The 26,056-nt window shown below is 36.7% G+C and overlaps 1 protein-coding gene across 1 annotated transcript in view; it reads left to right on the top strand.

Annotated features, from left to right (window-relative positions):
- Nucleotides 1–9,325: 9,325 nt before the first annotated feature.
- Gpm6a (glycoprotein M6A) overlaps nucleotides 9,326–26,056 on the top strand; it is a 258,666-nt gene continuing 241,935 nt past the window's right edge. Inside the window, exon 1 of the mRNA XM_031339836.1 lies at nucleotides 9,326–9,541. Coding sequence (XP_031195696.1) covers nucleotides 9,538–9,541 — 4 coding nt within the window. The 5' untranslated portion in view covers nucleotides 9,326–9,537. The remainder of the gene's footprint in view (nucleotides 9,542–26,056) is intronic.

Below are 26,056 nucleotides of genomic sequence, written 5' to 3' on the forward strand. Positions count from 1 at the left end.
CTGTGGGCCCCGCTCTACCCACAACACCAGCTCATGTTAAAGCTATATCACAATCACTACCCTGAACCATATATTCCACAAGTGAAATGTTCTTTACTCTTTCTAGTCTGAATAAAGACCAAGGTTCAGTTTCCAGCAAATACACTGTGGTTCACAACCATCCATAACTCCAGTTCCAGGGAATATGTTGACCTCTTCTGACCTCTGTAGTCATCAAGTATATTTGTGTTGTACATACATACATGTAGGCAAACCACTTAGAAAACAAGATATATAAATCTAAAACAAATATGTCTATGAGTAGAACTACTGCTTCTTGTAAAGCCAGATTAATCTAGCTTTCTACATCTTCTTCAACATTTGTTAAGGTACTCAAGAATCTTTGGATCTTTATATATATATATATATATATATATATATATATATATATAAGTCATAAACATTTTTATGAACTTCACAGGCTGCATTCATTCCTTATCTCCGGTAATATTTATAATTGCAATTTAAAATTGTGTAACTTTAATTTTTTAGTGTTTCAAATGAATTTTGTTGTTTAAATTTTACTTACGAATGTTTTCCTTTCCAACTCCTATTTTTCCCATGACAGAATTTACTACACTTAGTGATACCATTTCTAATATCTATCTACAAAGTCTTACCTCGTTATAAGGAAGATCATTTCCACTGAGCTTTATAAAAAAACTCCACCGGCAATTCCAAGTTATTCCAACGTTTTCGTGCTCCATATTCTCAAATTCTCATGTAATAATTGTAGAATATCAACTCCATCCCTCACTGCCTTTCATGCTTTATTTCCACTGAATCTGCTCTTAAATTTCATTTATGCCTTGAGGAACTTGGCCATCCATTTATTCCAGTCTATTAATATTGTTCTGGGGTGCTCTTATTATTTTAGTTCATCCTAAAAATGAAGTATTTGATAGATACTTATCCAAACACTGACATACACAGACACCCATACATCATGAACACATGTAAACATAACACACACACACACACACACACACACACATGCATGCATGCATGAACACATTTTATTCGTTTTATAGAACAGGTTTAACTATATATTTCAGGCTAGTTTTGAACTTAATGTGAGCTCACATGTATAACACTTTTGCCTTCTCTTCTTTTTTTTTAAATTTTTATTTTATTTTATTTTTTAATAGATACTTTCTTTATTTACATGTCATGTGATTTCTCCTTTCCCAGTTTCCCCTCCAAACAAACAAACAAACAAAAACAACAAGAACAAACCCCTGTTGCCTCCCCCCTCCTCATGCTTGCCACCCCACCCTTCAAAGGGTAATAAATGGAAAACTCCAACACAAGGAGGGGAACTACATCCCTGAAAAAGCAAAAATGTAATCTTCCAACAAAACTAAAAGAAGATAGCCACATGAATGGAATTCCAGCTCCAACAACAAAAATAACAGGAAGCAATAATTACTTCTCTTCCTTTTTAATTGTTTTTGCATCAGAGCTCTATAACTTTTTTTTATAGCTCAATTACAGTGGTTCTCAACCTTTCTGATCCTTTAATACAGTTCCTCATGTTGTGTTCATGTATCTTCTTGCTACTTCATAACTGTAATTTTGCTAGTTATGAATCATAACGTAAATATGATAAGCAAGATATCTGATATGTGACTATCTCAACCCACAGTTTGAAAACTGAGGCTCTCCTAGAACTTGGACAAATCTCCTAGCCTTTTATTAATACACTTACCCACTTTATCTCTTCTCTGTCCAGGTGCTTATAAACTGCAAACATAATCACAAAAATAGTGATTTATTTTCCTATAAATTTCTTTTCAGTTTCTCTGAAACTACAGTGCTGCTTGGAATTTCTTTTATACATTGTGCTCCTGCTTCCCCCTACTTTGGCAGCTTTGATGAGCTTCCTTACTTTCTGTAAATTGATCTGTAGCACTAATCATTTCTTTGTAAATGTGTCTTTCCTAATGCCCAGAGGATGCTGAGATGATCAGGCCTAAGTTGCTCTAGCCTTGCCTCAAAAACTCTGTATTTATTTGAAAGTTTTTTCTCTTCGCCAGTCATTTGTTCTCTCAAAACCTCTAACTTTCTTGGATCTGTAAACTTTCCTTTCCCATCATTCTTTTTTCTTGTTTGTTTTAGATCATTTATAGGTTCTTCATCTCTATATTCACTTCCTAATTAAACACTTTTAACTTTCATAAAATAAACATTTCTTGAGCCTATATACTTTACAGGCACTGTCCTATCCACTCTACTGCAAGCTCTTATAGTAATGCACATTCTTATATATGTCTATAATCAGAGAAAACTTGATTATGACAGCTGAGCCATACCTGACCACCACCTTAATAAGTTGAACATGCCCCACAGAGTTCCCATTTTCACTATTCTCATGAATTTAGTCACCAGTCCTCCTCCTTTGTTGAACTACAACCTCAAACTGAGATACTCCTTAATTGAGCATCTCAAGTCTTGAACATTCTGTTATGTGAATGTGCATAGACTTCATGAGTAAAGTCAGCATCTTTCTTTCTTCATGGGTGGTATTATTATTTTGAAAATATTTACCACACTTTCCTTACCTTCTGTAGGCAGTAAACCTTTCTGTCTCTTTGGGTGTTTGTTCTGTTTTGTTTCGCTGTGCTTATTTGCTTTAGCACTTATCTAGATGCCCGCTGTGTTTGGTCACAGATGTTCTTGCTAATGTTTTTATCAATGAGCTGACTAATTTCAGTTCTTGCCTTAAGCTTTTCTCTAGGTGACAGCTAATTCAAACGACTGCTTTGTCTTCATCAGAGTTACTATTGTTATGATGAAATATCATGACTAAAACCAAGTTGGGAAAGAAAGGATTCATTTGCCTTGCACTTCCACTTTGTAGTTTACTGTTAAAGAAAGTCAGAACAGGAACTCAAACAGGGCAGGAGCCTGGAAACAAGAGCGGATGCAGAGGCCACTAGGGCCTGTTACTCATCATGGCTTGTTTAGCCAGCTTTCTTAAAGAGGCTAGAACGTCTGGGTCAGAGGTACCCACAACCACAATGGTTGGGTCCTTCCCTATCAATCACTAATTAAGATAATGTTCTACAGGTCTCCCTACAACCTGATTTTGTTAAGGCATTTTCTCAATTGAGGTTCCTTTCTCTCAGATGACTCTAGCTTGTATCAAGTTGCCTTAAATTTAGCCAGCACACTCTGCTTTCTTCTTGAAACTTTCCTTTACAATTTTTTCTTGTTTATTTCCTGCTTTTGATATCTTGTCATTTCTCATCCATCATTCTCCCTCAATACATTTCAAACTTTGATAATGTCTAATTGATATTTGACTAGAACATAAAAGGTTCAAGTCATGAATGATCTGTGGTTCCTCTATCAGTAAGTATGACTTTTTGTCATCCATCTCAGAATTATAGAGCTCCACCCAAGTTCTCAATTTTTATTCAAAAGTATGTTAATAAATTCCATATTCCAAACAGAATTCTAGTCACATCTCTTTAGGACTGCCTACCAAGATAGCCTAGATAATAAGGCTAGAGATGATACATGAATGCAGGGGTATAAATATAATCACTTAAGACTTAATGAACAATTGGGGATGTATAGTCAGGGTTCTATAGAGGAACAAAATTTGTGGGATGAATCTATCATCTATCTATCTATCTATCTATCTATCTATCTATCTATCTATCTATTTATCTATCTATCTATCTAAAGAAAGGGAATTTATTAGAATAGCCTATATGCTTTAGTTTAGCTACTCAAATATGATATCATTTATCAATGGAAGTTTTAAGAATCTAGTAGTTGTTAAGTCCAAAAAGCTGGATGTCTCAGCTGGTCTTTAGTACATATCACAGTCTCAAATAAACAGTCTCTAATGCCAGCGAAAGGATGGGCTTGCCAGCAGAAGCCACAACAAACAGGCAAAGAGCAAGCTTCCTTTTCTCACGTCCCTTACATAGACTGCCAGCAGAAGGTGTGCCTCAGATTAAAGGTAGATCTTCCTACTTGAAAAGATCAGAATTAGATGTGGCTCTTCCCACTTCAAATAATTTAAGTAAGAAAAAGAAAATACCTTACAAGTGTACCCAGCCTCTTGAGTTTTAGTTAAATCCAAATGTAGTCAAGTTGACAACCATAAATAACTAACAAAGGAAGTAAGAATGAAAAAGTGGAATTTGGGCTTGGGTGGTAAAGTGTCTTCCATGATTTCTAGTACCCATGTAAAGATTGGGATATGATAGCATCTTCCTGCAATGTCAGTACTGGAAGACGATGGCAGGAAGAGCCTCAGAGATCAGTGTCTAATGGCTCTTGCTGACCCAGGGAGCTCCAGGTTAAGCAAGAGACCTTTTCCTGCACAAGAGATCCAAACGTGTACACACGCGCGCACACATACACACACACATAGACACAAACACACACACATACCCCACAAAACATACACTGATTTGTATGTTTACATACATACACACCATCATGTTGCTGAACATATACTCTAATAAATAATTTTAAAGTATTTCTTTATTGAAAATAGATTTTTGAATGTAATATATTCTGATTACAGTTTCCATTCCCCCAACTCCTTCCAGTTTTTCTCCCCTTCCTTCCCATCCAGATTCCATACACTGTGATAGAGACATCCCATTTAGGGCTGAATGTTCCAAGCTGTCTTACTTTCTGCCAAATGTCTGGCTGTAGGTCTCTGTATGTATTCCTATCTGTTGCAGGAAGAAGCTTCTCTGCTAATAAGTTTTTAAAAGTATAAATACAAAGAAAAGCCAGAAAGTTGATACTACAAATAGCAGACATTTACTGAGGCAATGAATTATTTATGTACTTCTATCGAATCTACATTTTTCAAGTAATATGACAGCATTCTCTTTGAATGGCCACTTCAAACATCATAATTTAGTATATTTATGTATAATAGACCAAAAAGGGAATGAATATCATGGCTTTGATTACTAGATGTTGGTAATCTATTTCCATTTCCTCATTATTATTGTTTATTCATTGAAAATTTCATACATCTTCTAATAAAATAGTGCCATAGTGCCATGAACCCCTCTCATCTCCCTGCCTTGCTTCTCTATTTTTTGTTAACACTTCCCTCTCCTACCTACCTTTTTTCTCTCTGTTTTGATATCTAAAGTCCAGTTAATACATGTATGGGTGTGGGACTGTCCTCTGGGTCATAGAAAACCTACAGTGGCCACATCTTCAAAGAATGATTGTCCTTTTCTCATCACTGATCAACTCTCATTTGTTCTTCACTAAGACAATGGGGTCTATAGAGACATTTTGGCAGGCTTTATCTTTTGTAGGTCTTGAGGAGGTGCAACTGATGTGGTTTATAGATACAATGGCATGATACATCAAAAGACAGCATTTGAAAGCATCTTTCCTGATTCTCCAGCCCCTGCATTCTACCTACCTTCTTTCATGATTCCTGAGCTTTGGGGCCAGAGAGAGAGCTGATAAAAATTTAGGGCTGAGCACTCAGTCTCTTATTCTTGGCAATTTGATGAGTTATGCATCTCAGTATTGGCTGCAGGCCACTGCAAGAAAAGGAGTTTCTCTGACTAAGACTTATAGAATCCCAGGTCTGTGGGTATAAACATAAATATTTAGAAGACAGCTTGATAGCATGACCATTTGGCAAACTAAGGGCATCAGGATCTACCTTAGGGCCCATGAACTCCCTTGGCTTTTGGCCAAGGTTTCTGTAGTAGGCATGGGATTTCCTCCTGTAGAACAGGCTTCAAATACAATCAGAAATGTGTTAGCTATCCTATTAAAGTCAGGTTATTATTGTATTGCTGAGCACATTTTGCCTGAAATGTCCATACTATACACGCAGAGTCCGGGGCTGGCTAGGAGAAGCAATGTTTTTCTTCCCATGCAACCTTCATAACACCTTCCACCATTATTAAGGCTAGCCACCAGAGAAGTTTTCCAGTTAATTTGAGATGGATTTCTCTATGCCTTTCAGCCAAAGTGTTTGGTATTTTCAGTAGTAGCAATTTATTTACATAATTATGCTGGGTAACCAAAGGCAATGGGAGCATACTGTATTGTTTTGTAACCTCTGGGGCCTTCAGCTCAAAGGGGATATCCCATGCTTTGTCATGCGAGCTTATTTAATAACCCACATCTACTGGGAACAATATCATCCACTCATGCAGGGTATATCCATTTGAACTCATTTTTTTTTAAGGTCTATTTTAAAGCTAGCACAGTAACATGTGGCTATTTAATGTATTCTCAATTTAGTTTGGTTTGTCCTTCACCCACTTCTCTGACTTTTGGCTTCAGATCCTATTGCCAATTAATCTTTTCATCCTCAGTGTTCCTTTCTCCTCTTTTATTTTACATCTATTCTACTATACCTCCATGTATACTTTTAATCAGGTTGTGAGACAGTAAGCTTCCACATGACTTTTTGTATATACTTCCTTTAGACTAGCCATTATTCCACCTTTCAAATTCCTGATACTTCTACACCCCTCTTTGCTTAAGCCTTTCAACCCAGGATTCCACATTTTCCTTTTGTTTTACCCATAATCCACTACTCTCCCTTTTTAAATGCATCACTGCCCCCTCCAATAACCAGCCCCTTTCTAGTTTCCTGACTTCCATTGTGCTCCAAACTAAAGACACAAAACAAAAGATTGGAAGCAAGGACCTGCCATCCACATGAGAGAGAACATGACAAATTTGTCATTCTGGGCTTGAGTCAATATATTTTTTTTTCTAGCTCCATCCATTTACCTGACAATTTCACATTTCTTCTTCTTCTTCTTCTTCTTCTTCTTCTTCTTCTTCTTCTTCTTCTTCTTCTTCTTCTTCTTCTTCTTCTTCTTCTTCTTCTTCTTCTTCTTCTTCTTCTTCTTCTTCTTCTTCTTCTTCTTCATCTTTTGCAGCTGAGTATTATTTTGTTGTGTCTATTGTACTTCATTTCTCTTATCTGTTCACATGTTGATGAATATCTAGATTATTCCACTTTCCTAGCTACTGCTGTCAGAGTTGCAATGACTAGGGTAGGATATAAGGTCTCTGCTTTGAATGCATGACCAGAAGTAGCATAGTCAGATCATACAGCAGTTCTATCTATAGTTTTTGATAAACTGCCAGACTGATTTCCAAAGTGGCTGTACTAATTTGCACTCCTGCCAGCAGTGTTTGATTTTCCCCTTCTCATATATACACAAGCATTTGTTGTCATTTGTATTCCTGGAGGCCATTCTGATAGGAAAGAGATTGAGTCTAAAAGACATTTTAATGTACATTCGCCTGATGGCTAAAGATGTTGCACACGTAAAGTGTTTCCTAGTCTTTAGTTTTAATCTTTTACAGACTTTCTGTTTAGGCCCATGCCTTAGTTAGGATTTCTATTCCTGCACAAAACATCATGACCAAGAAGCAAGTTAGAGAGGAAAGGGATTATTCGGTTTACACTTCCACATTGCTGTTCATCACCAAAGGAAGTCAGGATTGGAACAGGGCACAGGGCAGGAACCTGGAGGAAGGGGTTGAGACAGAGGCCATGTAGGACTGCTGCTTACTGGCTTGCTTCCCCTTGCTTGCTCAGGTTGTTTCTTATAGAACCCAGGACTGCCAGCCCAGGGATGGCACCACCCACAATGGGCTGGGCCCTCTTCCCTTGATCACTCATTGAGAAAATGCCTTATAGCTGGATATCATGGAGGCATTTCCTCAAGAGAGGCTCCTTTCTCTGTGATATCTCCAGCTTGTGTCAAGTTGACAAACAAAACCAGCCAGTACAGCTCACACCCATTTTTTGAATTGTATTGTTTAATTCTAATAATTTTCTAGGGAAATTTCTGAATCATGCTTTGTTTAAAGGATGCCCATCCTTTTCTCAGGCATCTGTCTGCCTCCCTGGATACAATGATAGAGTGCAGTAAATTGATTAAGGTCCGTCTCTGCAGCATCTCTGCTTACCTATGAGTTTTTCTTGCTTAGTTGACTGGGGATATTGCCTGGCAGTGATACTCACTTCATGTGTCATCATCATGATGGGATGCCACAGAAAATCCAAAGAAATTTTAATTTCTTAAACATTTTCTTATCTTAGGATATCAGGTGTTTGCAGATCTGAGCTTTTGAATCAGTCTCCAAAATTCATAATTTATTTATGGAGAACTACTGTATGAATGGCATGCTTTGCTCTGGTCACACTTCATTCACATCTGTCCAATTCCAGAAAGGTGATGTATTTCTGAATGATACATTGAACACTTTTAACTGTTATCGACCACTTCCTTTCCCCTCCCACAAGACTGACTTGCCCTTCCCACTGAACTGAAATGCATTAGCAACCTTTCTGCGAGGAACATACTCTTCCTTTACAGGAGAGATGGCTGAGCAAATATTTCTGAACTGATTTGGTAATATGGTCTGCATATATTCACGTCTCCTGCTAAAGATACTACATGATTTTTATAAAAGGTCTTCTCCATCAGACAGGATCTCCTTAGGGCTGGTATCCAGCTCTACTTTATCTTCTCTTGTTCGTGGTATAAATTTGTACACTTTAGGGTGTACGCTACAGGAAACGGTAGCTTAAGAAACTCTTGGGACTTACCAAAATAACCTCTTCAGGATAAATCTCAAAAAAATTAGGCCAGATCTCCATAGAATTATGATCTCTTTTGGTTTGAAGAGACGTCAGAGGTAACTTTTTCCTGATAGCTTATTTTACAAATTATGAAACCAAATCCCAGTGCAGCATCACTCACTGGTTCCAACTCCAGACTCTCTCCAGGTGCCTGTTTATCCTTTACTTCCAGCTAAGTTTTGCTGTGTGTGTGTGTGTGTGTGTGTGTGTGTGTGAATGTGTATGAGTGAATATTTATGTGTGAATGTGTGTGTTTGTTTTGTGCAATATAACATGTTACACATAACATAGTCATGTTATATTGCAAAAATAAAAATTTAATGTAGAAGAGATTGTCCAGTATAGAGGAAAATTTTCTTTCTCTTATTTTTAACATCCTTATTAAGAAACAATTATTGTACTAAAGACAGGAAAAAGACATTATCGAATGATCTCACATTAATTTTTTTTCTGGATTAATTTTTTCCCTAAGGATCTTCCCCCTCAATTACCGTTTTGGGTAAGGGTTAATGCTTGGACTCTTGGGGTGCTGTGAGAATGTAGGGGGACAATGTTTTTAGGAGGGAGACATTTGCATGTAGCTCTTCAGAAACTGAAAGGGGTCAGGGTGCTGGCCTCCAGGAGCTAGGCAACTGTGAAGCTGAGGGAAGTAGGTTTAATCAGTAGAAGCAGGTGGAGAGAGGGAGGGGTCTGCGGGCAGCGGAATTTCACTGGGACCGGCGGGGCTGTCTCCGCTGGGAGGGGCCAGGCCGTCAGTGGCTGGGGCACTGGAAGCCCAAAGCGCAGCTAGGACAAGTGAACTGCACGCAGCGCCTGCCTGCCTGGTCTTTCACACTTCTCTGGGGACCTCTGGAGAGGAAGGAAGACTTTTGGATATGGGTGAGTGCAGCGGCTCCCCACGGATCCGCAGGGGAGGGAAGCAGGTGTTAACTGAAAGTGACTGTGAACCACTGATTGCGTGCATTTCCCCTGGACTATCCCCTTCCATCCCCTCCTGCGCTTTGCTCCCGGGAGTACCTCTGGATTTACTCTGGGAAGAAGGAGGGAGGGGAGGGTAGCATTTAAGGCAAAAAAAAAAAGATGCTTAGGGTGCCTGCGACTTTGGTGTATCTTGCTTTGGACAATATCTGACGAATTTTTAGAAAGAGAAAGATTAGAAATAGCAAGCGGATTCTAAGGAGGAGCAGCACTATGACCTATCTGATGGGGGCTTTGTGGTGCAAGTTGAAGCGAGTCATGAATAAGGAAAACTTATAAAACTTTCAGCTCTTAACTTGAGTACAGAAAGACATGCTGAAGGGCGAGATTTGGGGACAGTTCCTAGTCCCTGTGCAAACTGAACGCTCCTTTGCACAGAGGTTTTGAAGTTGAGGCTGAGAGCTTCATTTTTCCTTGGAAGAATCTTGGTAAATGAGAGGATGCCCTGAGTGGCTCAAGTCACCTCACCGTAGCCTTTGGAGCAGTTCAGCTTCGTTCCAGTTTCTTTGGAGTTCTAAGACGCAGCTTGGCACACTTCCAGGAATGTTGTGGGGTGCAATGGAGGGGTGGAGGACTGGGGGTCGGTCCCGGGGGTACAAATCCAGCATCAGAAGGAAGTGGTTTAGGATGAGAAAAGTTTTTAAAACTGCGAAGTAGCCCACTATCAGCGGAATTGGTTATGTTTGTTCAGCTTATGCGGAAAGTGCTCGTACAACATTGCATTTCCACGGTTACTGATTAGTGATCCACCAGCAGCGGGGGATTTACTATGCAAACGCCAGTGGACTCACTGTTTCCGGTCCAAGTCCCTTAGTCGCCCCTCCCCCGCTGCTCCCTTGTCCTTTGTTGTAAGTGATTTCACCCAGAGCAAAGGAGCCCTTTGGGCTGACATGCCCTTGTAGAAATTCCTAAATTCCCACAGGCTCAGTGTTAGGGGATGCTCTGACTACTAAGCAGTGGGATTTATACACACTGGCCAACTTGGAAGAAAAGAAAGCAGAAAAGGCGAAGGACATTTTTGCCTATGAATGTTAACTGTGATCGAGACATTAATAGTCTCTTCTTGCTTGACCCTGCAAGAGTCTTAGAAGGACTCATTTTCTTTTAAGTCCTTTTAAGTAATAAAAGCGTTAGAAATGATCTTCAGAATGTAGTCTAAGTGGAAGATGTTTTAAAAAATGGAAATATCATCAGGTTATAAAAGCAAACCACTTCCATACTGTTAAAGAAAGTGGGCTTTGAAAAATACTTGTAGTGTACTAGAATGTCACCAGACGAAGGGGTCTCTCTCTCTTAAATAAAAAGCCAAAATAATTAATTTGTTGTCATCATGTAATCATGACTCTATTAAAAACATTGAGATGCTAGTATTTAGAAAACATGACATTATTTACCCGGAACAACTTAAGCTTGAATTGGCTGGCTATCAAAAGTTAAGTTTTTCCCATCTCAGAGTTAATTATTTCTCTAGTTTGTATTTCTAAACCATAAAGAAAATGATTTACTCTGAATTTTACTTTGATTTTCATGGATAGATCACTAATCCAAAGTATATAAAGGGGTGTGGGGCGAGGTTCGAGTTGGTACGCCCATTTCTGGACTAATCTGGAGTTTAATCTTGGTCCTTACAACTCTTGTTCCATCAGGAATGGATGACAAGTTTCTCCTGCATTTGAAGTCACTTAAAACTCAAGTAGGTGTCAGTTCTCTGCCGAGAGACAGGAAGTAGAGGAATGAGGGAGAAACCACAGCTTAGGAAACAACAAGACAAAAACAAACAAACAAACAAACAAAAAACTATGAAACCAATTAACAAGAGAGCGAGAATCTACAGCCAAGACTCAGGATGGAAATTAGGAGAAACAATCCACAGAAGAGTTTGAAGAGCCAAAGGGAGGAAGAATATGCACAGAAATGAGATAGAAACTATTTTATTATGGAAGTTATATTCCTCCTCTTCCTTTTCACTTGTGAAACAAACAAACAAACAGGATTTCACTTCTTAATACTTTTTTTTTATTCACAGGTGATAAGTTATTAGTCAGTGACTCAGAAATGGAGTCTAGGGTGCTGGGAAAACAGAGAAAACAGTACAGGAAAGTGTTGCACTGTCCGAGCAGGCTGTGTCTTTTGTTTTCTGGTGTCAGAACTGATAATTAAGCCAGGAGGTGGTGGCATATGCTTTTAATCCCAGCACTCAAGAGGCAGAGGCAGGCAGATCTCTGAATTCAAGCCCAGCCTTATCTAAGTAATGAGTTCCAGGACAGCCAGCGCTACACAGAGAAACTTTGTGTATCAGAAAGCCAAACAAAACAAACAAACAACAACAACAACAACAAAATAAACTAAAGGAAATAGGACTTTTAGGGTGAGTGTAATAATCACTGATTGTAGGAGACCTTCTTATTCTACCTCTGTGGAAGGGTCAGAGTAATTCGTCAATGAAATTGTCTGAGTAATTTATAGTCATCATATCTATAACACACCTTGCAAATTCTCAACAAACAAAACAGGTTGTGTGCAAATAAGGAAACTGAGATACGGGGTCTTTTGGGACTTCCCTTCTTCCACAATGTCCTTGGTTTGGGTAGGAACACTCCCTTTTTGCCTCAAACTTCTCTGAAGAAAGGTCAGAGAAAATAATTTATACTAAAAAAAATGCAGGGGTCAAGTATTTTCCGAGCATATTAATATTTTAGCTTCAAGGTTAACATTAACTACCATCCATGTTTCTCAGAGTCCAGGAGAGGGGTAGGGCAAGAATATTTAATTTTTTTCTCTAAATGTATTAGTTACTGCTCTACTTAAATATGTGTAAGTGTGTGTGTATAAGACTTCTTAAACTTTGGTGGAAGATACACCTCCATGATGAATTGTTTACTTGGAAGGGGCAGTGCAAGCCACACTGGTTAAGATATAAAGAAGAGGGAAGGAAGGCCTAAAGCAGGGAAAGGTGTGAGCGATCAGTTATGTACTAAATGCCCTACATTAGAAGCTTGAAATGTGATATCATAAAATTCAGCCATAGAGCAAAAGCCTGTACACTTTGACGAGAGACAAGACCAGACTATATTTTCTGCCATTCACTTTCAAATAAATATGGATTTGGTTAAAAATATTTAAAATTGTTTAAAGATTTGGATTATGGGCTTCTAATTGTATTTCAGGAGACAAGCAATATTATGTAAACAACTATGAACAAGATATAAGTAGACAATGTTTGAAACAGGTCGCTCTTGTAAATCATTGAAGATCTTCTATCTTGTGTTTGGTGAGGGGGAATATAAATTTATATAGCTCCGACTATTGTTCAGTCATAGCAAGAGGCAAAACATGTGAATCTATTGAGTTCAAATTACTTTTTTTTTTAAAAAAATCAAGTGTATTGTGTGATTCTAGAGTTGAGTCTAGACTAATAGTAACAATGTTTATGTACTATTTAACTCCCTAGTATATTATTTTTCTGAGACAGTTATAATAATCTAATAACATTGTGAGCCAGATAAAGATAAATTAGTGCCACGTGTGTCTTTTGTTGTAAATAAACCATTCTTCAAATGAGTGTATGAAAATGATTCATTAATAACTCTCATGTGCTAACTCTCAGCTCCTCACTTCTTACATTCAGCCTTGAATTGTTACTGTGTAATGTCAGCTAGGTATTCAACCGTCCTTAGGTTTCATCAAACTGGCTTACAAATAGCTGACAGATGATAGTGTCTGTTGATTGTGTGCTCATTTGCAGCCATCTTGTTGTTGTTGTTGTCGTTGTTGTTGTTTTTGTTTGTTTGTTTTTCCTGAAAATAATGAAGGTTTCCAAGAAATAACCTTCCAAAGAGCGCATTCTAAGATGCCCAGGGGCTGACCTACCATCAAGGAAGTGTCCCAGGATATGAGTTTTGCTGTATTTTATTGACCACAAAGTCGAGAATAGAGTGTTGAATTCAAGACTAGGAAATCAGGTCTAACATCTTGTCAAGTACACGCCGGCTGACATAAGGAGAGCTGGAACTGGAGAGAGCTGACTAATCCATCTCATTCTTAAAGCAAATGTCTTATGAATGGGATCATGTTGCATGTACTAGGTAAAATTCTTTGAAACACACATTGCAGGTGACTATCTCTAATTAGAAATGTGAAGCTATTCCATTATATTAAGCCACATCAAAATTTCACAGCAAAGCACCAAGTGTAGAAATTGGTACTTGGGTAGAAATATGGTGGATGATTCCAAAGAGTAAAATCTACTTCAAATGGAGGCAGTAGAATCATCTAGTCTTTCTTATTTTCATGTAAATCTGAAAATCTAACAGGATTATAAATTAATGTTTTACTTATAATGTATTTCAAATCAAGAATATGTCATAAGGTCAAATGTAGAGAAAATAGAAAAGATATTTACTAGCCTACTATAAATATTCCATACTCACTGATGATCTATTTGCAAAATTGAGATTGTTTCATTTTTCTAGAGTATATTAATTATTGTAACTGGTATACCTAATTATACTTCTCTTTGAAAAGATACACTTAAATTAACTATGTAAAAATTCTACTTGATAAAACTTCATGTAAGTTGTGTTACTTTTAACTATAACAATGGTTAAACATCAAAGGTTGTATCCTAGACAATTGAAAAACAAAGAAAACCTATTTTAAATGAGATGTTTAAATTCAAAGACAGGATTCATTTCAGCTTAGAAACTTAGAGATCCTAATCATTTAACCATTGGAGTCTTGCTATGTCTGAATTTTTTTTCTTTTTATTTGGAGATCATTGTATTAACAACTGTTAAAAAGAAAGAGGAACTAGGAATAGATCATATAAAATGCTGATATATGCTACCATGACTCACAGTTGTAAATTCAAGACTTAGATTAAGAAGTCCACAGACTGCAATCAGCTTTGAACCACCACATACTAATAACTTAAGATAATAAATAAAGGGAATCATTCCCATATTCAATCATCAAACCCAGACACTATTGTGGATGCCAGCAAGTGCTGGCTGACAGGAGCCTGATATAGCTGAGAGGCTCTGACAGTACCAGACTAATACAGAAGTAGAGCTCACAGCCATCCATTGGACTGAGTACAGGGTCCCCAATGAAGGAGCTAGAGAAAGGACCCAAGGAACTGAAGAGTTTGCAGCCCCTTAGGACGAACAACAATATGAACTAACTAGTACCTTCAGCACTCCTAGGGACTAAACCACCAACCAAAGAGTACACATGGTGGGACTAATGGCTCCAGCAGCATATGTATAGCAGAAGATGGCCTAGTCAGTCATCAATGGGAGGAGAAGCCATTGGTCCTATGAAGGTTCTATGCCCCAGTGTAGGGGTATGCCAGGAAGCAGGAGAGGGTGGGTTGCTGAGCAGGAGGAGGGGGGAGGGAACAGGTTTTTTTTTTTTTTTTAAAATTTTCTTTTCTTTTTTTCTTTTTTTCAGAAGGGAAACCGGGAAAGGAGATACCATATGACATATAAATAAAGAAAATATCTAATAAAAAAAGATAATAAATAAAGCAAGACCTGCTTCTTTTATAGAAAAGTGTCTCACCACAGCACACAGATCTTTTATTGTTAGGAATTCCTTTGTGGTTTCCATCCTGGCCTTCTAACAGCTAGCACTACTAAGGCTTTAGTATGAGATTTGTCACGTTTCTTTATTTCTACCTCAGATTTCTTTTATTCATATCAACTGAAGATGAAATAAAAACAAAATTGAAAATCACACATCAAAGACAATATTCTCAGGAGTTAATGGAGGCAGCGGTAGTTTTACATATGCAATGCTAACTTTAGTTCATTATTAATTTTTATATAGTAATGATCCCTTATTGTTTATTAACATGTGATATAGTAAGTTGATATTTTTACTTTTATTTAAAAGATTTTTATTGACTATATGATATATGTGTCTAGAGTGTACACATGCCAAGCTGTGCATGTGGAGGACAGAATACAACTTTGTGGGGTCAGTTCTCCCATTTCACCTATATATGTATGGATTCTGGCTATCATCAAATTCAAGTCATCAGGCTTGAAGCACGATGTCTTTATGTTGTAAGCCATTTAACTGGCCTGCTTGAAATTTTAATGAGTAAATTTGTATTTATTTTAATATCCTGAACTTTTGATGCATGTTGCTATTTATATGTGTGGGGGTTTGGGGCATTTTATTTTGTTTATTTGGTTTACATTTATATTTATAGTCTCAACATAGGACCTTTGTCCTAAGGTAATTATAATGCTACCGAAATCAATTTGCAATCCTAGAAATGATGGTTTAGCCACTGGTAATACTCTCTGTTGATAAAATCATAATGTGATCAAATCATAATGTTTAGGTTCTGATCAAAGATTTCAGTTTGTTATTATTTAAACATCAAAGTCCAGAGAACAGAATGTTATCAGATAAAATGAAAGTCACTTTAGCTTACTCCTTTGGGGCATAATATTTTGAATTTGTTTTGTTTTTCAATAAAGAAAATCATAAGTTTCAAAAGTGTTAAAGGGGATTTATTTTCAAAAGAATTTTGGAGGCATATTTTATTTAGCAGATGATAAATAAAATTTAACAAATAAATTAAAATAAACCTACTCTATACTCCAGTCTCTTTTTGAAAAAAACAACAACACTGGATTCTTGGGGAGTTCTTTGCATTCCTTTCTTTTTTTTTTTTTGGCCCTGTACTAAATAGTACAGAAAACGAAGAATTACATACTGGATATGCATAAGATGTATGACCTGGTTATCTATCACTGCTAACATTCTAATGTTATTCTTTTCTACAGTAAGATCTAAAAAGAAGGAAATTATTTCATTCATTTATTTTATATTAGAAAGCAACTTTACTGTGAAAATTCTGGAAAGAAAATAGCAGAACATTGTACCAAATTGACATTGTGCCAAATGATGTCTTAAGTTATACAAGTGACACAAAAATCATGGGGGAAAATTAATTTTAATTTCATTCGTTCTATGTTTCCTTAATTGGTATCTACTTACACAATACATTAAATCAATCCTAGTTCAAATAAACTGAGACAGAAAGTAACATTTACTGTAAAGAGTAAAAAACTTAAAAAAAAAATCAATCTCAATTCACATGTCTCATTATGAGTATAATATTGCAAATGAAGCTACCAGCTATTCCACCTAGAAGATGATCCCTCCCAGCAAAGACAACCTTCTGAATTCATTTTAGTGTTGATTTGACTGAAAAGGGAACAGGTACCTCTAAGGGTGAACTACATGCTCATGTTGGCTGTGAATACAGTGACATAATGAGAGGCATAGAGTAAGAATAATTTCCATCACTAAAGCACATCTGTATACTGAGATTAAAAAAAATGTACACTCAGGGAACCACAAGATTATTCTGAGGATTATCTGCATACATAGCAATTAGTATAATTTATTAAAAACACTGACTAAGTGGAAGAGGTCTAGAGAGGTTATAGTGATAGCAAGGTTTATGAAAGAGTGCTTTGAAGAGGAGTAGGGTGGCTGTGACTTTGTCAAGAGATAAGGACAGTAATGATGAGGGAATAGCCCATCAAGAGCAGCAAAACAGCCTTGAGTGCGCTGCGACACATACGAATTTGCTTTCACTCCAGCTTTTACTCAAAAAAGTACTAAGTTTTCTCTACTAAAATATTCATCCTTGGAAAGGTATGTGGTACCACACCCTAGCCGGCATTTCATAAACAAAAGTAAAAAGTGCCCTGGCAGTGAGCTGAGCAGAAGTTCAACTAATCAACTATCTCTTACCCTTCCTGTTCCCCTACCCTATCATTCCAAATCTAGACCTTCTCATCTTCTCAGTCACCATATCAAACCTACTGCAGCCCATGTTTGTCCTATACAGATTATATGGCCAACCCACAGCTTTTTAAAATAGTATTCTCAATTTTTAAAGTTACTATAAAAGATACTGGGTTTTATTCTTGCCTTGTAACACATCTATCAATTGCAGCTTATTCTTGTTTCTCCCCTTCCACCCCAGCCTCCTCTTACTTCTCCCTTCATGTAGACTCCCCTTGCTTCTCCCATTCAATTACCTCCTGCTTTCCTGATCAGGCAATATTAGCAATTCTGGGAGAGATAACTATCTCATTAGACTTGGTTACAAGTGTAATAACAAGACAGATATTAGAAATTATGAGAGCACAAAAATTCCTTTATGGGTAAAATAAGACAGGGATGAAGTTGGCATTTCAGTGGGAACCTGGAAGAAAATACCATATATATGCACAAACTGAAAATAGTCACAGTTCTGGTAATTGCCAGTTAATTCAACTCTATGTCGCATCCCTACAACTAAGTAGGAGAGTGATTCAGAAAACTTCCTGTTGGTCCAATGGTTCAAAGTAGTGATGTCAATCTGTCTATAAATCTTCCATGACTTCCTGCCATCTTACATGGTCCTCCAGGGAGGATGCATCAGAGGATGCTCTTCATAGAAGACTCATTTATGAAGACTGTGCTCCCAGGTTGACCATATACACACAGAACTTCCAAACAAGTTTTAAAGTCTATCTAGATCACTATCATGATCCAATCTGAAGTTTAAAACATCAGATCTAGAGACGTGAAGACTAACTATAAATTAAAAAAAAATTATTCTATTTCATTATGTATAACTTAACAGGACATTGAGATGATCAAAATAAATTTAAAGATCTAAAATGTAAATGTTTTGGTTGTACATAAATATGATCCACGAGGATAGCAAATCAACCGACTGTTCATTCTTGACTCTTGGGAAAAGTTCATTCTGTTCCATTCTGCTTAATAGTTCAGTACATACGTGATTGACTTAACTCAAAGTGAAGATAGAAAGATGCCTTTTGCTTGTAACCTAGAGTTTACAGTCTTACCCTTCTTCCATTGATTCACCTTTGTTTGTCTATTTTCCCCTTTCTGGGTTTTTTTTTTGTGGTTGTTTTGTTTGGTTTGGTTTTTGTTTTCGTTTTTGTTTTGTTTTGCTTTTGTTTTTTGTTTTTGCTTTTATAATTCAAATAATGCACGCTTGAAGAAGGCTATAATCCTTGCTGTTGAAAGACAAATTCAGTTCTCTCTTACCTTCCATGTTAGGGACTGATTCAAAACAGCATAATCAAAACAAAGCAGAGGACAACAGGATTAAAATCATGTCTTGTGAATAGGTAATTAAAAAACTAATTGGATATCAGTAATTATGCTCTTTTGTACTTGTTCCTGGCTCCTTTCTCAGTTAATATGTGGTGCTATGTACAGATGAAATTCAAGTGCAGTTATGTACAGCGTCTATCTCACAGCCTGGAAGCAGGACTTTTCTGTGTGATCTTCCATTTCCTGCAAGGACTACAGAATTGAGGTACAAGTGCCTTTTGTTTTCCTCAAGTTGAGTCCTTCTGTTTTCTTTGTCACTGGCTTTCATCCTCAGTCCCGCTGGCTGTAGCTCACTGTTTATTTATTGGCTGTTTAGTATGGAGAAACATCCAGTCTTTCAACATTGACAACAAATCCGAGTAATGAGCCTGCCCATCACGCTACACTGGGTATCATCTTTGCCTGTTAGGCTCTTGGCTGCTTTTTTGCTGTATTTGACTATCCTCAAAGTTTGGGAATTCTGACTGTGGGTTGTTATTTTGCAGTTCTTATTAACACTTGCCAAATCTTTCGTCATGCATCTTTCTACTCATGACAGCTTCTAGGTCAAATTTTAGTTTTGATCACTGAATCTTTAGAAAGAAAGCTGAGGAACTGACATAGCCAGCTCCTTTTTTGTGTGCGCTGGCAATGGATACTGATTAGCTGTGTGCTAGTTGTTGAAGTCATAGCAACAAGTCCTACTTAACTATCTTTTAGGCATCTCAATTAAGTTTCTTTGGTCTTTGGAAATATAACTACAATAAAGTTTCATCTCCTGGAGTAAATGGGTATGTTCAGCAGAACAACTTCATAGAGTTAATTAAGAATTCTTTTCTAGTGTTCATTTTTAAACTGGTAAGCTAGGAATTATTTGTACTTCTTCATTTTCTTTTTATTTCCAGGTTCTATAATAGGCTTTTGATGGACTTAATCTTTTAATTTCAAACTGACTCTTTGCCAAGATTCTGGATGCCTTTGCAGAGGCTACCAAGTTAAGTATATGCATCAACAACCAGAGGAAAAACACTAACATTGGGCAGAGGGGCAGTGAATACCAAACGGCATTTGCAACATAGATTCAAAACAATTTTTAGTCAATAAAATTGTTCTGAGAGAATATAGCTAAAGTTACTTTCTAAAGAAACAGATTCACAAATACCCTTTATATTTATTTTAAATTTACAGCAATAAAGCTGGATTAAACTAGATCCTTATCTTCTAAAAATGACAAATAATTGTAGTTCCTGCCTAGAAAAAGACTTTTTATGGCATAAAAATTATAAAGTTTAGATATTCTTTGAAAGAGTAATGGAGAGACAAGACTATATTGTCTTTACTTACCAAGGAATTAAACAGTATTTTCTGTGGTCTAATTCATTATTTTCTTAGCTAATGATCAATTTAACCTTCTTTGGCAAGTGTGTTTCATATTGATTAAACATTTTTTTGAATAGGTTTGTGATATGTATGCATATATGCATAATTGTATGAGTGTGTATGAATGCAGGAACATTTATATCAGCCTATGTGAATGAGGGTTCGAGCACTGTCCCGAGGGTCAGCTTCAACTTTCCCTTTTGTTGGAAACAGGGGTTTTATTTTTGATTGATGCATACACTAGGTGAGCTGGCCTACAATACTCATAGGATTCTCCTGTGTCTAGCTCTCATTTCCCTAGAAACATCCTGGAATAAAAGTCATGTGCTACTATGCCATGACTTCACCAGCCCTGGGTAGCTGGTTAGTGTTCCAGTACCAGATGGCTTCTCTCTTGTTGATCAGTGGATAATAAATGTAGGTGAGGAGCTGTTTCTTACTGCCAAGGTATGCACACCACTCTTGCAACATTAGAGTTATTGTGCTGGTCATTGTTGTGGTTTATAGCCATCACAGCTGGGTAGGATGGTTGGTTGCTTGCCTTCTTTGTAAGCTTGCATGGTGCCTTCTGGTGCTATAAGTGAGGTGTTCTCAAGGAAGAGATGCTCAAGTCAGTGAAGTGGATGGCATCCTCATTCAAAATCCTAGACAAATGTTTACCATAGTTTTATTCATAGAAATTTAGAATGAGAAACAATCCAATGGCTACATCTCAGATATATGTTTAATTAAAATAACCAGATAGTCACTGATACCACCCCTCATATCTGCCATTCTAGAAAAGGCAACTTTGTAACAATAAAACTCTGCTTCTCTAAGTTTTTAATATATTGAAATTCATCCTTACAAAGAGTTTCCCTGTACATTTCTATGTCTTTACTCTTTTCTCATTCTATTTTATTTCAGTTTCATTCATTGTATGAAATTTGTTAACTATTAGATGCAATAGAAGAGAGAAGTCTTTTAAACTACCTTCAATTAGAATCATCTGAAATTCAACAAATAAGAAGTAAATAATATTTTCAAATTCATTTTGTACTAAGAATGGATTACTTTTGAAATTACTTTTGAAAACGGATTACTTTTTCAATGGTAAATGCTAACAGTGAAAAAATCCTTTGGCTGGTGTCCTGGCCTTCTGGTACTATGAATGAGTTGTTCTTAAGGAAGCCACTGAGAGCGAGCTAATGAACCCTAACTCTTGAGACCTGATATGCATGCTATTTTTTCCCAGTGGTCATTTCACTATAGTTATTGCTGGCTTAAATGTTTCATGTGTCATTTTATTGAAATTTGAGAATGCTATCATATTTCTGCATTTTACCTTTTGATGCAATTATTATATCTCACTCAATAAATTCAACGATCATTTTAAGAACTTTAATTTAATTTGGGAGAATATTTGTATGTTTATTATAATATTCCAGTTTAGGGAAATCAATCTTGCATATAAGAAAGATAATAATCAAACCTGTTTCAGACAGCAAAAGAGATGGCTGTGTTTCTGGGGTCCAAGGACTACTGGCATCATGTTTATAGCCAACTAAATCACTTAAACCATCTCACTCAAGCCATGATGGATATTTAAAATTGAGTGGAGTAACTTCTATTACTTGTTAAAATAATACAACTAATTATAACTAAAGAAATAAATCACATAGCCATAATATATACCTACCAAAAGCAGCTCTGTAATTCTCAAGGCAAGAAACAGATGGCTTTTATAATGCAACTAATATTGCTCTTGATGTTAATGTCATCAATACTACTAAGATTCCTAATTTTTTTATTAGATATTTTATTTACAGTCATATGATTTCTCAAGATTCCTAATTTTTATTATTTGGGCTAGACTTTGAATTAACAATGAAGATAAAGCTATTTGTAATATGTTAATGATTGGACAATTAATCACTTCTATTTTCAGCAGAATATATGAGGTAAAAATTCATTGTCTTCTTCATTCATTTCCCTCTGAACTTCTTTTGTAGTTCCAATTTTATTAAAATGACATTAATAACTCAGTGTCTGTAGAAATAAGGGTTTAATGGGATTGATATTTGCTTTTGATCATGGTTGTGAATTACACTGCTAAACTTCAGAACAGAATAATTGACTCTGGTGACATGAACATTCTGCTTATCCCTCAGTGTATAGAAATAGAGTTTAAATAACCTCAGATGCAATGTTTTGATGAAATAGTCAGTAGTATAATTTGATGCCTACTTGAAAACAAATCCTTGCCTCCCTCATAGAGACTCAGCTCCAGTTGCTTCAAATAAATGCCCTTACATTAGTATTTTTATGAGTTCAGTATTAGAATCTAATATCTAAGAAAGATTGAGAATGTATGAATAAGACACTGGGGTCGGTATGTTTGAGGTTGTTGTTGGTGCATGTATGTATTAGCCCATTGGGAGGTATAAGTACACATATGTTCACAAAGGACTGAGGTCAACATACAGTGTCTTGCTTGATTACCTGCATCATTTATTTGGAAATAGGTTATCTCAGTGAATTTGGGGCTCATCTGGACAGAGTAGACCAGCAAACCATGGAAATCTTCCTGTTGCTATCTTCCTAGCACTGTAAGTATAGGCCTAACTCACTGAACCAGGCATTTACTGTGGGGTCAGACTCAGAGCCTCATGCTTGCATGACAAGTCCTATACTAGTACTGACATAGATCCCCAGTCTCTAGACTTTGGGTATTTTTAAAGAGGTCAGTATTTAAATCCAGTATGGGACCATGGTTGGAGTCTAATTGTGGGAGAATGACGCTTTTGGTTAATAGCACCAACAAACTTCAGAATTTTTCAAACAATATGTGAGAAAAGGAGAGCAAGAGTGAATTCATGGAGGGGGGCGGGGTTCATTCAGTTCTGATGTGACATGTCTACTGAACACCACAAGCTGTGAGCCAAATTTAATCACAGGACAGCCTCTTGTAAAGTCAATAAAGTTTGGAGATTATTCTCATATATTCCCTTGAGATTCTGAAACAAAGTTTAGAAAATAGACCCAGGGAAGTGTCATGAATGAGCTACCAGGAATATTTGTTGGAAATTGGCTACTAGGAATACAAAATGTATGAACAATGATTGTTCAAATGGTAGAAATTTCTATTAATATGGCATACAAGAATCAATCTGATAATTCAGATCAATGCCATATTATGAAATTTATACTTGGTCAAATTCTTTCTTAGATGTAAATACTTTTTTTTTTTAAAGTTTCAACACTCAAACTGTTCTAAAAATATATTTCTTTGGACCTTTACTAATAATTTATTCAAAAATAAAATATTATTTTAATATCATAACTTTATTTCAGCAAGAATTTATACCATAATCCCCTTTAGAATTTTTCATATTTTCAAGAATCACACCATTTCCAATGTTTTAATTTTGTAATATGTGTCTGCTTATCTCCAGATGTATTTAGGAATATGGACTTTCATATGTTTTATTTTTAACTTGACTTATTTCTTTTTGTTTCAATATAGGTACTTCTGCTTATTTACTATTAGCTTGTGGGCTTCTCTTAAAGTCAATGAATTGAAGTCTCTATATGAATATTTTCTTCTTGCATAAGTCCCCGTGTGAGTGCCTTTTTCCGGACACATGGCAGGATTTGGCAGGTGGTGTGGACTATTACACTACCATTCTCCTATGTAGTCACTTGGCACAAAGCCAACTAGTTAAAATACTTACAACATCTTACTCAATACTGTTAGGAAGAAAATCAATCTCGTAGAAGACGACAAGTATGAACAGTTTTAATGGAACTCAGTACCTTTTGCATACAAGTTAACTTGCCATTCTTTAAGTAAACTTTATAACTGTTTTGGCTAAATAAATATATTTTATCCTCCAGACTGTCAATCTATGTGTTAAATATTTGATTAATAATATTCCTGATCAAAAGATTATTTTTCCTTCCATTGAAAATATGCCTTTTATTCTCACATATTGTATATTGATCACGGTTTCCCCTCCCTTTAGTACTTATACTTCCTCTCCCATCCAGATTCACCCCCATTTTGTCCATAAAAATCAGGCAGGCTTCTAAGGGATAATAATATGATACAATACAATTGATATGATATTATATGATAAGACTAAGGCATTGGGATAGGACAAAACAAATAGAAGAAAAAGAGCCCAAGAGAGCCCCTTGTTTACATATACGGAATCCCATAGAAACACTGAACTAGAAGCCATAATATAGACTCAAAGGACCTGTAGGATAAAAATAGAGAAGAAAAAAAAAATAAATGAAACAAAGTATCTAAAAATAAAGCCCTGACACTACATTTAAAAACAAGGAACCTCCAAAGTTGCCATTGAATTTCTTTTCTGTTGGTCTTCTATTGCTGGACATGTGGCCTATCCTTAAGAGCAGTTTGTTTTCCCAATAAAACTCACTTGGACGAAACAAAATTTTCACTTGCAGATGGTTATCAATTTGAGATTGCTTCCAGCTTGTGAGTGAGGGCATGTGTGCACTTTTCCTCTCAGCTCTAGGACATCATCCGGTGCAGATCTATGCAGGACCTGTACATGCTGCCTCGGTCTCTCAGAGTTCATAGATGTGTAGGTTCCTGTTGATTTAGTGGGTTTTGTTTCCTTGGCGCCCATTCCCTCTTTTTTTTTTTTTTTACACTCTATATGTCTCCTCTTCCACTGCGTTCCCTGAGTCCTGAAGGAAGGTATTTGTTGGAGACCTTCCATTTAGGGCTGTTTGTCCTAGGACCTCTTCCTCTCTGCATATTGTCTGATATGGGTCTCTGTATTTGTTCCAACCTTTTGCAGGAGGAAACATCTTTGATGATGTCTTAGCAAAGCACTGACTTATTATAGCAGAATGTTGTTTAGAGTCATTTTATTGCTACATTCTTTTAGTAGACCTACAATACTTGGTTTTACCCTAGGTTCATGGGCTCTTTTGTCTCACATTCTTGATCATCCAAGCAATGTCGGTTATAGGTTCTATCTTGTGGACTGGACCTTAAGTCAAATCAGATTTTGGTTGATTACTCCCACAAGCCTTGTGGTGCAATTGGACTAGCATATCTTGCAGAGAAGACACCACTGTAGATCAGAGGGTTTGTGGCTGGTCTGGTGTTTATTTTTCTTCTTAGGTAGCATTCACAGTACCTTCATGTGCCAGAGACAATAGCACATAGGGCTGAAGGTTCTATGGAGGCACCAGCTCCATTTCCCCATATTGAATGCGTCTTGTAAGTGTTGTCTTTAGCAATAGGGCCTTGTCATAAGTTTGTGGAGAACAATCTCTGTAGTCTTGGTAACAGTCTGGTTTATTTGGGGGTTCCTATTAGGATCCTTTGATTAACAACTCAATTAGATATAACCCATCTCTAGGACTGGAAGTGTCATTTGGTGACAAGTAGTGTCCAGCTAGGGCTCTGTCTCTCCATTATTTGACAGTTTCATTCAGGCCCTCTTCATATATGTATATATTTTAGGAAGTTTCTATTATAGTAGGTTTTCATACCACCCCTCTGATGGCTCCTAAGTTAAGATGTCTGTTTATATATTCCCTGTCTTATGTCCCCTTCCCTTTTCCTCCTAATGTGATCCTTCCATTCCAGCCTCCCTCTCCATCCATCCATAGCCAGCTATTCTATTTCCCTTTCCTAGGGAGGGCTACTGTCCCTGGTCCAGTTTCTTAGTTTATACCTAACCTGTATTTATGTTTTTATAGACTATAGCTAGATTATCATTAACTTAGCAGCAAATATCCACATATTAGCAAATGTATATCATTGTCTTTCTGATCCTGGATTATCTCACTGAGGAGGATGAGTTTTTCCAGTTCCAACCATTTACCTGTGATTTTCATGATTTCATTTTTTTAACCATTGTGTAAATG

This window comes from Mastomys coucha, unplaced genomic scaffold (assembly GCF_008632895.1).
Source record: "Mastomys coucha isolate ucsf_1 unplaced genomic scaffold, UCSF_Mcou_1 pScaffold22, whole genome shotgun sequence".
NCBI lineage: Eukaryota > Metazoa > Chordata > Mammalia > Rodentia > Muridae > Mastomys > Mastomys coucha.